Source organism: Aquila chrysaetos, chromosome Z (genome assembly GCF_900496995.4).
Source record: "Aquila chrysaetos chrysaetos chromosome Z, bAquChr1.4, whole genome shotgun sequence".
Lineage (NCBI taxonomy): Eukaryota > Metazoa > Chordata > Aves > Accipitriformes > Accipitridae > Aquila > Aquila chrysaetos.
In genome coordinates, this window is record NC_044030.1 from 24,660,154 (window position 1) to 24,671,515 (window position 11,362).

General features: G+C 33.3%; 1 protein-coding gene across 3 annotated transcripts in view; it reads right to left on the reverse strand.

Moving 5' to 3' along the window:
• Positions 1-363: 363 nt before the first annotated feature.
• The window catches only part of MAN2A1 (mannosidase alpha class 2A member 1), a 127,754-nt gene continuing 116,755 nt past the window's right edge, over positions 364-11,362 (reverse strand). For 2 of the 3 annotated variants that reach the window (XM_030004495.2, XM_030004497.2), the window contains exons 20-22: positions 9,329-9,523; positions 4,287-4,397; positions 364-3,365 (exon numbers count right to left, since the gene is read on the reverse strand). In XM_030004495.2, coding sequence (XP_029860355.1) covers positions 3,213-3,365; positions 4,287-4,397; positions 9,329-9,523 — 459 coding nt within the window. In that variant the 3' untranslated portion in view covers positions 364-3,212. Of the gene's footprint in view, positions 3,366-4,286; positions 4,398-9,328; positions 9,524-11,362 lie in introns of those variants that run through there. The other variant, XR_005931556.1, reaches the window with a different exon arrangement.

The following is an 11,362-nucleotide window of genomic DNA, read 5'->3' on the forward strand; positions in this document are numbered from 1 at the left end:
CAAATGCTTAAAAGAGAAACAATATTAATTCAAGAAAAAAAAAAATTCTAGAATTTTACACCTTCTACCATTTTCTGCTACGTCAGTGCAAGGTTTCTTTTGTCAAAGAAGAGCTACCCATTCCCTTCCAACACTGTGCAATCACACGTGTTTATGTCTCTGAAGTTAGCATCTATCTTCTTCTGTTTGGCAACTGTGAAATAGATTGCATCTTTCATCAGGAGTTCATCTCACTACAGGTAATTGTCATTCCCAAAAGCTACTGATACATCAACCTTCTCAAAGAAGCATGCTTGTTGTTTCTCTCTTTTTTTTTTTTAATTTAAATTAGCTATGGCTAAGGTATTAACGACACTGACCACATTTCACAATAACATTATCTTTTATTAGAGATTTTATTTTACATATCCCCATAAGATATAAAACCTTCCAAGAGAATGTATCAAAACCTTCAGTTGAAATCAGTTTGTTTCAGAAATATGAGCAAGTAAACCAGACATTTAAGATAAAGGAAGGTTAAAAAAAAAAATTCTGTAAAGGTACCACTGTGGTATGGAAAGTAATTATGAGGTTTGAAACCATTTCTTACACAGCATTGTCTTTAAAACCATAATGGAAGGCAAGGATGCTTGGTTCTCTTAACCAGTAGTTATAAACCCAGCAGCTATAGAAGTAGAAAAAAAAAAGAAAAGAATATGATTAAATTAGATGGTTAATTCACAGAAAAAACAAGAGCTTAACTGAAATATCCAGTATAACAAAAATACAGCACAAGAATTCATTAAGAGTTGTTGTGAAAAAAACCCAAAACCCAAACCCATCGACAGCCACATTCTGAACCAATTAAAGTAAAATTTATTATCAGACTTTGACTGTAGTTTTGACTTAGTTAAGGATTTCAGGAAAGGATTCCAAATTGAAGGCTGTTCTGTTGCTATACAAAAAAATGCAAAATAAAGGAACAAAGATTAGATCTGCTGGTTAAGGAAGATTCAGGCATCATGATTGTACAGCTGATGATGAACAAAAAGACCAAACGCTATATGAAACATCTTTTGGAAGCAATTCCAACAGGCAAAATACTTTAAAACTTTATTGCATCAAAATTTTACTTTTCTGCCTAACAAAACCGAAATAGTATTTTGAAAACTCTCTTGCACAGAACACTTAAAAGTCTCTGAAGCATTTTAATTCTGAAGATGTAACAAAATACATGTTATGAGAAATTTCTGCTGGCAATTCTACCAAGCTTCGAGTTCCAACAAAAAATAGTATTTTCAAATACTACAGCTAAGAAAAGTTACAGTACATGTTTATTGCATGAAAACATCCATTTATTGGATTCATCTGATACTTCTGTTTGTGGTTAGTGGTTCTTATATTCTTGACATAACTTGCACCAGATCCTACTAAGTTCCATTAATTACAAAACACACAGTAGATTGAATTAGGCAGGGAAATCTACACAATCTCAACAGTGATCCAACCTGTGACAATGCATGAAATCAAAGTTTCACTTTCATTTTAAAATAGCCTGTAGCTACATGATATAATTTGATACATTGTGGAACAACGATGAAATTAAATACAGTAGGCAATATTAGACTTAGAAAATAGCACATCTTTTTACCAGTTATGATGACTTTTCATGCATTAGTATTAAAGATAAGCAATGATGGAAAAGTAACGCATAAGCAAGGGATAGGATAAAGAGTTATGAAGATAAATGAAGACTAGGAAATGGGATCATACTGAAGTGCATGTTTATATATATATATTAACTGTAAACAGCAGCTCTACTTAGGGAAATATTTTTCACACTTGAATGGCTTCAGCACTAAATACGAATTAATATGTGAAAACAAAGCAAAAATTAAGACTCCATTCTTCAGTAATGTGAACACTGGCAATGTAAGTGAGGTTGCAAGTTTGAAAAACGTTGTCTAAAATATAGGCACGTGATTCTGAATTAACAGGTCACCACAGTCTGTGACATGCAAGCACATGTTTTGATGGGTTTGCAAACTATGTCTTGCTTACTGTCAACTCTCTGCATCAAGTTGCAATTTCCTTGAAAGCAACTGAATTTAGATTTTACAGTAATTCTTGTTCTTTGTCTGTGTTTCATGTTATGACATCATTTTAATACATTCAAATAGTCAAAATGTTCAGAATAAGATAGCACAAACTTGGTGCAGGAGGACATAGATCAGAGTGTGGCCAGCATTGTCAAATAGGAGATACACAGCTTAAGTATTATATAAACTACCTTTCCCCCAAAAACATTAACATAGACACCAAAATGGTAACAAGACGTATCAAAAAATAAGGCACATTTATCTTGATATGGTAATCTTGAAATAGAAAACTCATTTCAGAGAACATCAGTATCTAAATGAGTTTTATAAAAAATCTTGTATTCATGATAATTATGGACATTTCTCATCATACATGATAATGGAATAATTGCACATATCCCAGTGTGTCAAGTAACAAAATGGGAGTTTTATTAAACATTTCCATTGCAAAATTATTTTGTAGGTTCATGTTTTCCTATTTACATAACTCAGGTGAATGGTAGAAGTATTAAAATCTACCATCACTCATCACAAGTACTGCAGGCTTTCATTTTACCACAATTAATAATCCCCTTTGTGTTGAATAAATTGAAATTAATTGTGGAATAAATTGAGATTATTGTCATTTATAGAAATGATTGTAAATATTTGGACATTAGCTACTACACAAATATTTTACTCCATTTTATTTCCAAGCTGCATCAGGACTTTCTACGCTGAATTATTTGTACATAAATTCATCAAGGATCAGCTAAGAAGGCTGTTTAAAATCCAATCCCCTCTTTATGAAAATTAAAACACCAGAAACATCATTAGTTAGCATTTAACCTGAGATTTAATCTGTTGAGAGGTTAACATCCTTAGAAATTTCTTCACTTGTTGCATTAACTTACACTGATGTTGCCGTTTTGTGGAAAAAAAAACCCAAACCAACCAAACAAACAAAAAAATCACCAAAAAAGTTGCTTGCAACATGGCTTTTCACTGTGTTGGTAAAAAAAAATCATAGAATGCATGTTTTTCTCACAGTATCCAGAAGCTGGAATAATAATAATGTGCTTCTTATTGCACGAGAAACTTAGAGGAGATATAATTGCAGATTCCTCTTCTTTATCTGAGTATTAAAGCCAGATTTCATCTTAGCCGAATCCGGAACGTATTTATCTCCATAGAACTCATATTTATTTCACTTATATTTCTGGCATCCAGAGGTGAATGCATCAAAGATAAAGATGCGGGTGTAAGACTTTCCACTCTGAATTTGTTAAAGAGTTTATGCACCTTTATCTGGAACAAAAAAGAAATATGTTTAGAAAATACAGTATATACCTTAAAATTGACTTTAACCTAATCTCTAACAATGATCCAAATGATACATCTACTTACAGGTATCAGCATGGCAATTCTTACAAAAATTATGAATATTTTTAAGCACCACGTCTCAAATGGCATACACTAAATTAAAACTTTTTAGGCAGTGTTCACTTGCCACATTTCAAAGCAAGTAAGTTAAATCAATGTATTAAAAAACTGATCAGAAATATTTGGATTAAAACTCTTCTTGTTTCTAAACAAAACAACACCTACTCTTCTGCTTAAAGAAAATCCCAAACCTATTTCAAAATTTGGTTACAAAATTCCTACAGATTCATAACCATCCAGTCCATCTGTAACCCTCAGAACAAAGTTGTATGATTTACATTTCATAATTTTATGTATCACATCAATTCTATAGCAATTGCAAAACACTCAGATATTTGCAATGGTCACGTAAGTGAGTATGCGTAGACAAAGGACATGCTATAATAAGCAAAAGTTTTGAAAGTAACAGCTATATATTTTTTTGGATATTATTAACATGATACACTTCAGAATATGTTATTTGACTGTTTATACTTAGTAAAGTTCTGAAACACTATTAAAAAATTATATGAGAAATACTGATCAGTGTTATATGAAAACAACATTTACAGGAAGTTAATGAGATTAAAACTGACCTAGAAGTTTACTTCCTGATGCTTACATGGTCCTTCCCACACACCAGCAGATCCGTATCTTTATCAGATGGAAAGCAGCTTTCAAGATAAACTTAACTTTTATCCTGAAAGTGTAACTCTTGAGAAATAACTACCTAGAGTTCACCTATAATTTGACTTAAATGTTTCTGCAGTACGTGTAAGGTAAGCTACCCATAAAATGCCAGTATACCTTTCCCTGAGTAGTGGAACAGAGGAGACCCATGTCTCTGTTTGAAAATCTACAGTCAAATCCCTTTCTGTGAAGAATCAGAGCAGCTTCATCAGACGGCTCAGTATCTACCTACAAATAAACAAAATAAAAAATTATTCAGGAAGTAGCAGAGCTAGAAAGACATTTTAGGACCTCATAAAATTATTGTTACCTTACGGTGATAGAGCCACTTATGCCTTAAATAATGTTCAGCCTAGACTGAACAGTCATGCTTCTTTTAATGTTTATAAGACTAAACATAGAAAGAACTAAACAGCAGAGAGTTTAGATATAGAAAGTACTACAGAATATAAATGTAAGTTGTTAACCAAGGAGTTCAAAGCTCAATAGATGCACATGTACAGATTCAGAATTTAAGTGTAGGTATCACAGTTGTATTAACTGGCTTCCCAGAAAAATTACATGGTAAAACCAAAACTAAGCTAGAAATCATATGCTAATTACAATAGCCAGTTTTAAATACCCATTTTGACTATGTTCCATCAAAGCTGTCCTCTAAAATCTAACTCAGCTTAAGGTGTACATGAAACTGTACACCAAAATAAAAATACTAAATAAATTTTATGCTTGCAGATGAGACATACAGGGCTCTTGAGCCTCAATAGGCATCAAAGAGCAACCCAAGAGTAACCTACAATCTCAACTTCCTAGTTTGGACCGAATCATTAAAATCACTTAGAACAAATGGTGATAATGATAGCATATAAATGCCTCAAATCAGAATCTTATTTTGATATGTACTTCAGAAAACAAAGTCATAGCCTAGAACTGGCTGGGAAACTTCAATTTACACAAAAACTTGCTATCTTCACACCACAGGAGTGGCACATGACAAGATGTCCTTCATGCTGCAAGCTGTTCACTGTATCGCTACACTCACCTTAGTAATATATTTTCTAAGATGCATTACTTCATTTCTTTTTTGTTGTCATTTTACATTTTTCAGCTCTTCATCTTACTACATACATAATAAGGGCATAAAAAAGATGGTTCTATCTGCAGCCATGCCAGCTCTTCGGGCTATTTTTCTCTAATTTATTTCTGGTTTACTTGTTTTCATACTGGTGCTTTTTCCCAAAAGTCTCTGCCATGAGTTAGGTTCATTTCTGGTGCTTCAGTAAGTATCTACTGCCTTGGAGAAACCCATGCCAACAAGCATTACGCACTTTGTGATGCTTTAGCTCTTGAAGGTGTAACAAACAAGAGGGGTCTTAATCTAACAGGCTTCAGATCAAAACCAATTTTCTCATAATAAAGGAGATCTTGGAACAGCTTGAACTAGCTTCTTGGAAACCCAGCATGACACAGCTTCCTAGTATGACAAACTGATAGTATTAGGTACTCATTCAGATAATAAGAAATGGTAAAATGATAGTGTTTTCTGAGTTCCTCATTTAAAAGAGTAAAAATTTATTCATCAGTATTTGGAATTGAAGTGAGATACTTTGCAGTAAAACATTGACTGGTAAAAACTTTGCATAGTTTACAAATCACGAATAAAACTCAGTTTGAGAAGATTTTCATGAACAACATTAGCTTATAACCACCTAAAATCAAGTTTTTAATTAATGAATGATGTCTACAGTAAGCATATTCAAACAAGCTTGCAGTACTTCATATCATTGATGGCTGAAAAAATTCTTATCCTGTTTATTGGAACAGTAGTACCACTTTCTACATTAAGTAAGGTAATAATAATGATGTGACAAAATTATTTTCTGTCTCCAACTATGAAATACCTGACTTGGTTTTTACTGTTGCTGATGTGACAGTGTTGCACTTAAAAGTAGATAATTTTATGCACACAAAATAATACCATCTGCCTAAACATCAGATTAGTGAAATAATGAAATTCATACTGGAAAAGCCTGACTTCCTACAGGGTAAATTGATGTTAGAAATGATGAGCCAGTAATGGGTATCAAAACTTTCTCTATTACAGTGGAATTATCTTGCAGTAATCTGCATAACAAATGCATGTACGCATTTCAAATGATGGCATGAATATTTAATCTCTCAAGTTTTTAAAATTAAATATTATCATAATTAAAAAGATTTAAACCAGAAAGTTAATAAACAATTAATGACACCTAAGGGAAAAGAGTTTTGGTAAGTATAAACATCTATGATATAGTAGCCAACCTTTTAGAATTCTAAGGATTTTATCATGCACGTAGCATCCATGTGTAATAAATTAAGAAGTTCTAACCTATTACCAAAGCAGGCATAAGACAATAAGTTGCCACAGCCTCCACATCTACTTTAACTTACCTCTTCTTATATCATCTCTAGGTAAATTAGATTAAGTGTATGCAAGCCTAAGGAATGTCTGAGCAAGGATGAAGCTAATTTACATCAAATACACCTTCTAAACATGACCATGTTAACTGCATGAAAACCTGTAACAAATTTCTCAATTTTCAACAAACAACATCCTTAATCTTGTAAAACTTCACAGCATTGTTATAAGACAAAAATTCCTTAACTACTGGACTATCAAATCTCTGACTGTTTTTCTTGGAAGAGCTGCCAAAGTTTCATTTGATTTTGATCTCTGAGAAATAAAATGCAGGTCTCACATCAGGCTTCTAGATGGCAAAAGAATTTTGCTAGGCTTTCTCATAAGTGGTATCCCAAGACAATGCTGCTAAAATTTTGATGAGAAAGAAAAACCATTTAAACACTTTTTTATCTGATTACTGTAAGCTAACAGACACGCATTGAAAAGTTCAAGCAGCATGAGAAAAATATGTATTTATATTTAGTATAAAGGGACAAATTTCGTCAGTTTTTAAATCTTGAAGCCCAGTCTATTTACACTACGCGAAATCTATGTCAAGAAACTAAAAAACTGAGCTTTATTAAAAATTTCTTTAAATTTCATATTCCTAAGGCATTGGACTCTTCCATGACAAGATCACATATCTTAAAACAATAGCACTATTCTTCCCACTGAGAAGAGCAGAGTTTAAAGGGAAACTAGGAATTTCCTTACATTTTTTTCTTGATTATGCTTTAATGCATTCTCATGCATTCTGATTTCTGCCTTAAATCTCAATAATACTTTAATTTGGTACTCTTTTATATGACATTGTAATGATATAATTTCTTGAAAATCAACTTCAACAGCTAAAGCAATGGAGTAGTCATCTACATTTCTGGAAAAAACTGTCTTACATAATTAGCCAGAACTATGACACTTCTCATTCTAACTTTTGGAAGACAGAGAAAGGAAGCAGAAAGTGAGGACAGATTTAAAAAGGCTATTCTGGCATGCAAGAAATTATTTGCAAGGCATAGTGCCATTTCGGCTGTCAGGAAGAACTGTTCTGTACCTATAATGACAGTGCTCCTATCCTATGACTACTGATAACTTTCACTGTGAAATGCAAAAAGTAATGCTGCAAGCTCAAGAGCTGTCAATCAAATAATCACTGAAATACACAGCTGTGGACAGGGGAGAAATCATAGCCTCAAACAATCTTATACCAACTGGGACAGCGGGGCCGGTATAGCCCAGATAAAATTGTAGAATTCACCTATGAGTAGTAACATTGAACTAAAAAAAGCAGACACAGAGCTAGCCCTCCATTTCACAGGTTTCACCGGCACATGATACAAACAAGGGGAGGAAGTTTAGGCCTTGAAAAGGGAGAGGGGGCATGCTCATGAAGGTCTGCCCCTGAACTTGACATGCTGAAGCAAACAGGTGTTACTGGCTGAGGTAAATGAAGAGATTTTATAGTGAAATGCAGAACACACACTTCACATGAAGATTTAATTTCAATATGAAGCTTTCTTCTAACCCTTCAAAGGCATAAGGCCCAATAAGAATCAAGAGTTATTCCACTTTGAAATTCAAAATAAGAAACAGTCACAGCTGAAGGAGTGTACATGAGATTGAATTACTAACAGAGAAAGTGTGAGAAAGTAAACTAATTCTTTGAGTTTTAAAATAAGGATTAAGACTAAAAATGACAAACTATGATAAAACAGTGGCTAATGGCAATTTTTGCAGATATTCTGAATATAATCGGAGGTTATTATAGAAGAGCAGTTCTACCTCAGCCACCATGGAAACCCTAAGGGAGAAGGGACAACTGTAGTTTGTAAGTAAGTGCTGCAGAATTAAAAAGGGATTTCATCTACGGTAACAGCACTGGTGAGTGATACTGCAATACACCATAAAGTTAATATACCCACATTTTAAAAAGTGTTGAAAAACTTAAAAGAATTTATAGAAGAGCTGGTGGAAGAAGGATGCACAAACAGTTCTACTTCTTTAATTTATCAAACAGAAAATTGAAATATGGTGGTTTCAACTGTGTAAGTTCCTTTGCAAATTAAAAAATATTGAGTACAAAATAGTTTTTTTTTATCTGGTGGTTTGTTTTTCAGGGTTCTTTTAGGGTTGGTTTTTTTGGGTTTTTTTTGTAAACCTACCAGAGAACAGTTTCACAGGAACGAAGGATTGTAAGCTGATGTTAGAATAATTAAAATAGGTCTTGTATTTAAGCTTAAAAATATTTTAACTATTTATTCCTGTGGATGTTTGGATGCGGTAGATTTTCTTTCAGTCTTCCAAATGGAATCAGATGGGTTTAAAACTATATGCTTTATTAAAAACACAAATTATTGTACTCAGAAGAAAGTCTACTGACCTTAAATTTAATTCTTCTTAATACAGAAGAGGCCAAAATATATGAACCCTTCTGCTCTTCAACTTTGGGAATGCATTGAAATGTGCCCCCTCCAGAGACAGAAAAATGTACTATGCATGTTATTATATTGTGAAAAAACAATTCCTGTATTTCATGTTACTCAAACAGACACAAGTCTCTAGTTCCTGCAGAATTAAGAAAAACTAGTCATCACACTGCAGTTTATCATATTATATAAAAAAACCCCACAAATTACTTTCTTAGAATAAAGTATTTGATTAAACTATATTCATAAGCTGTATCATGTGTTTGCTCATATAAATAGTGTTTTGACCTTACCTTTGATTGGATTGTCCTCAGATTGACTATATGCATGTCACAAGGTGTGGATGACATGAGTGGAGAAAAAGTATTTAGCATCTCTGGGACACCTGAATCTGCATATGTTGTCATTAGAATTACAGGATGATTTAAGAAAGAAGAAGTCATATGGCTAAATAGTGAGGGAAAACTGACTGATGCCTTCTCTTCATTCTGCAAAATATAAGAGAAAATATTTGCAAACTCAAGTTAATATACATCTGCATACATTTTCTGTCCTGTATTTCTTATATACTTGCTTCAGATTCATCTAACTTGTATCCTACATCCCTCTTTCTTTTAAAATCTAACTTCTTAAAACTGTTTGCTGGAAGAAATTGCAACTAGCATCTTTGTCTTAGTCCACAATGCAAAGGATTTCTTTCAGCAGTTTTATTTCAATGCCATGCCAGCAGGAACTGAGAGGACTGTCTCCCAAGATTTTACAGGTTTTGTACCTTCCCAAGTTTTGTATTTCCAGTGCTTTTACATGGCTGCAGAAGCTGTGTTACAAACCCGAGACAACCAAGTCCTACATATTCACAACAGTTAAAGCTCCATAGAAGCCAGAAAAGAAAACAAAGGAACTTTAAGAAGGCAATTTCTGTTTCAGAAAGTCAGTGAAGATAAGGTAGAAGTGGGTGAATACTTATTTTGCTCTTCTTTTTCCTTGCATACTTAATCAGATAAATCCCTGCTTGTTTATAGTTAAACAGGTGATTTTTAGTGAAAACTTTGCAGAAAGTTTAGTGAAAACATAGTACCTTAAGCCTTGATACCTTAAATTTGCATTTCATGATAGGCTGAAAACATGGGAATAAAAAATATATGGGAGATACTTAAAGGAAAGGGGAGGATTATTTATCAGCTTATAATGGACAACCATAACAGTAATCCCTGTTTTGGGGTATGTATGCATGTATGCATATTTATTTATACCTCTTCAGTAGCATTAAATACATCTGACAGCGTAGCAATTGAAAATATGCTAGAGCTGAATTGATGATAATTTGTTTTGTTCTTAGTGCTTTTCTTAGTAATGACTAACACTGTTTGCCTCTTTGATAGCTACTAAGCATTGAGGATAGTATTTTTATAGATATATTATGACCCCTGAATTATTTTCAAAAAAAGGTAATAGTTGATAGTTGTAGAGGATTGCTCCTCCATGCGCCTCACTACATTTATTTACATTGAATTCCACCCACCACTTTACTGCATGCTTAATCAGTCTTGAGTCCTCCAATTCCTCAGTTAGCCTAAATTTTTTTTTTTACCACCTTGAATAGTTCAGCACTACTGGCAAACTTCGTTGTCATGATTTTCTTCTTTTCCAATTAAAGTATGAGCAAGCTTGCTCTAAGTACAGCTAAAGCTAAAAGTCTTTAGTTCAAGTGACTGCATGCACGCTCTACCCACAGGGAAAATGTGCATATATATGTTCTTTCAAAGAAGAATTTACTGTTTCACCCCAGAAGGAACACTGTTTACTCTGTTGCCATAGATGTGCTAAAGTCAGTCAAAACATTTTATCAACAATTTTCTTACTATTATTCAGCCTTTTTTTTTCTGTAAAGTAAGTTGATTGCTTGCATCTGAGAACTTAAAAAAAGGTCTCCTAGAATATCTTACAAATTACACATGAATCAGTCAAATAATTTATTCATCCTATTAAAATATTTAAAACAAAAGATGTATCAAAAGCTCTTGCAACTGGTTCCCAGTTCTAGGCATGTTACCTAAGAACAAGCAGAAGACAAAACTACTGTCCAGCAATAACAGTTATTTGAGATCAGTTTTTCATATTCACATTGAAACAATGGACATTCATACTGAAAGCATTTGAGATCAGCGATTTTGCCTAAACAGAATTAATGTTCGGCCATTTCCTCTACTTTAAACTATTCCCTAACATACACTACAAACATGCTGAACTAAGAAGTACATCTCACATCCAACACAGTTCTCCTCAACTCCAGATTTCTCAGATTTAAGGGACTCCAAGGAGTTGGA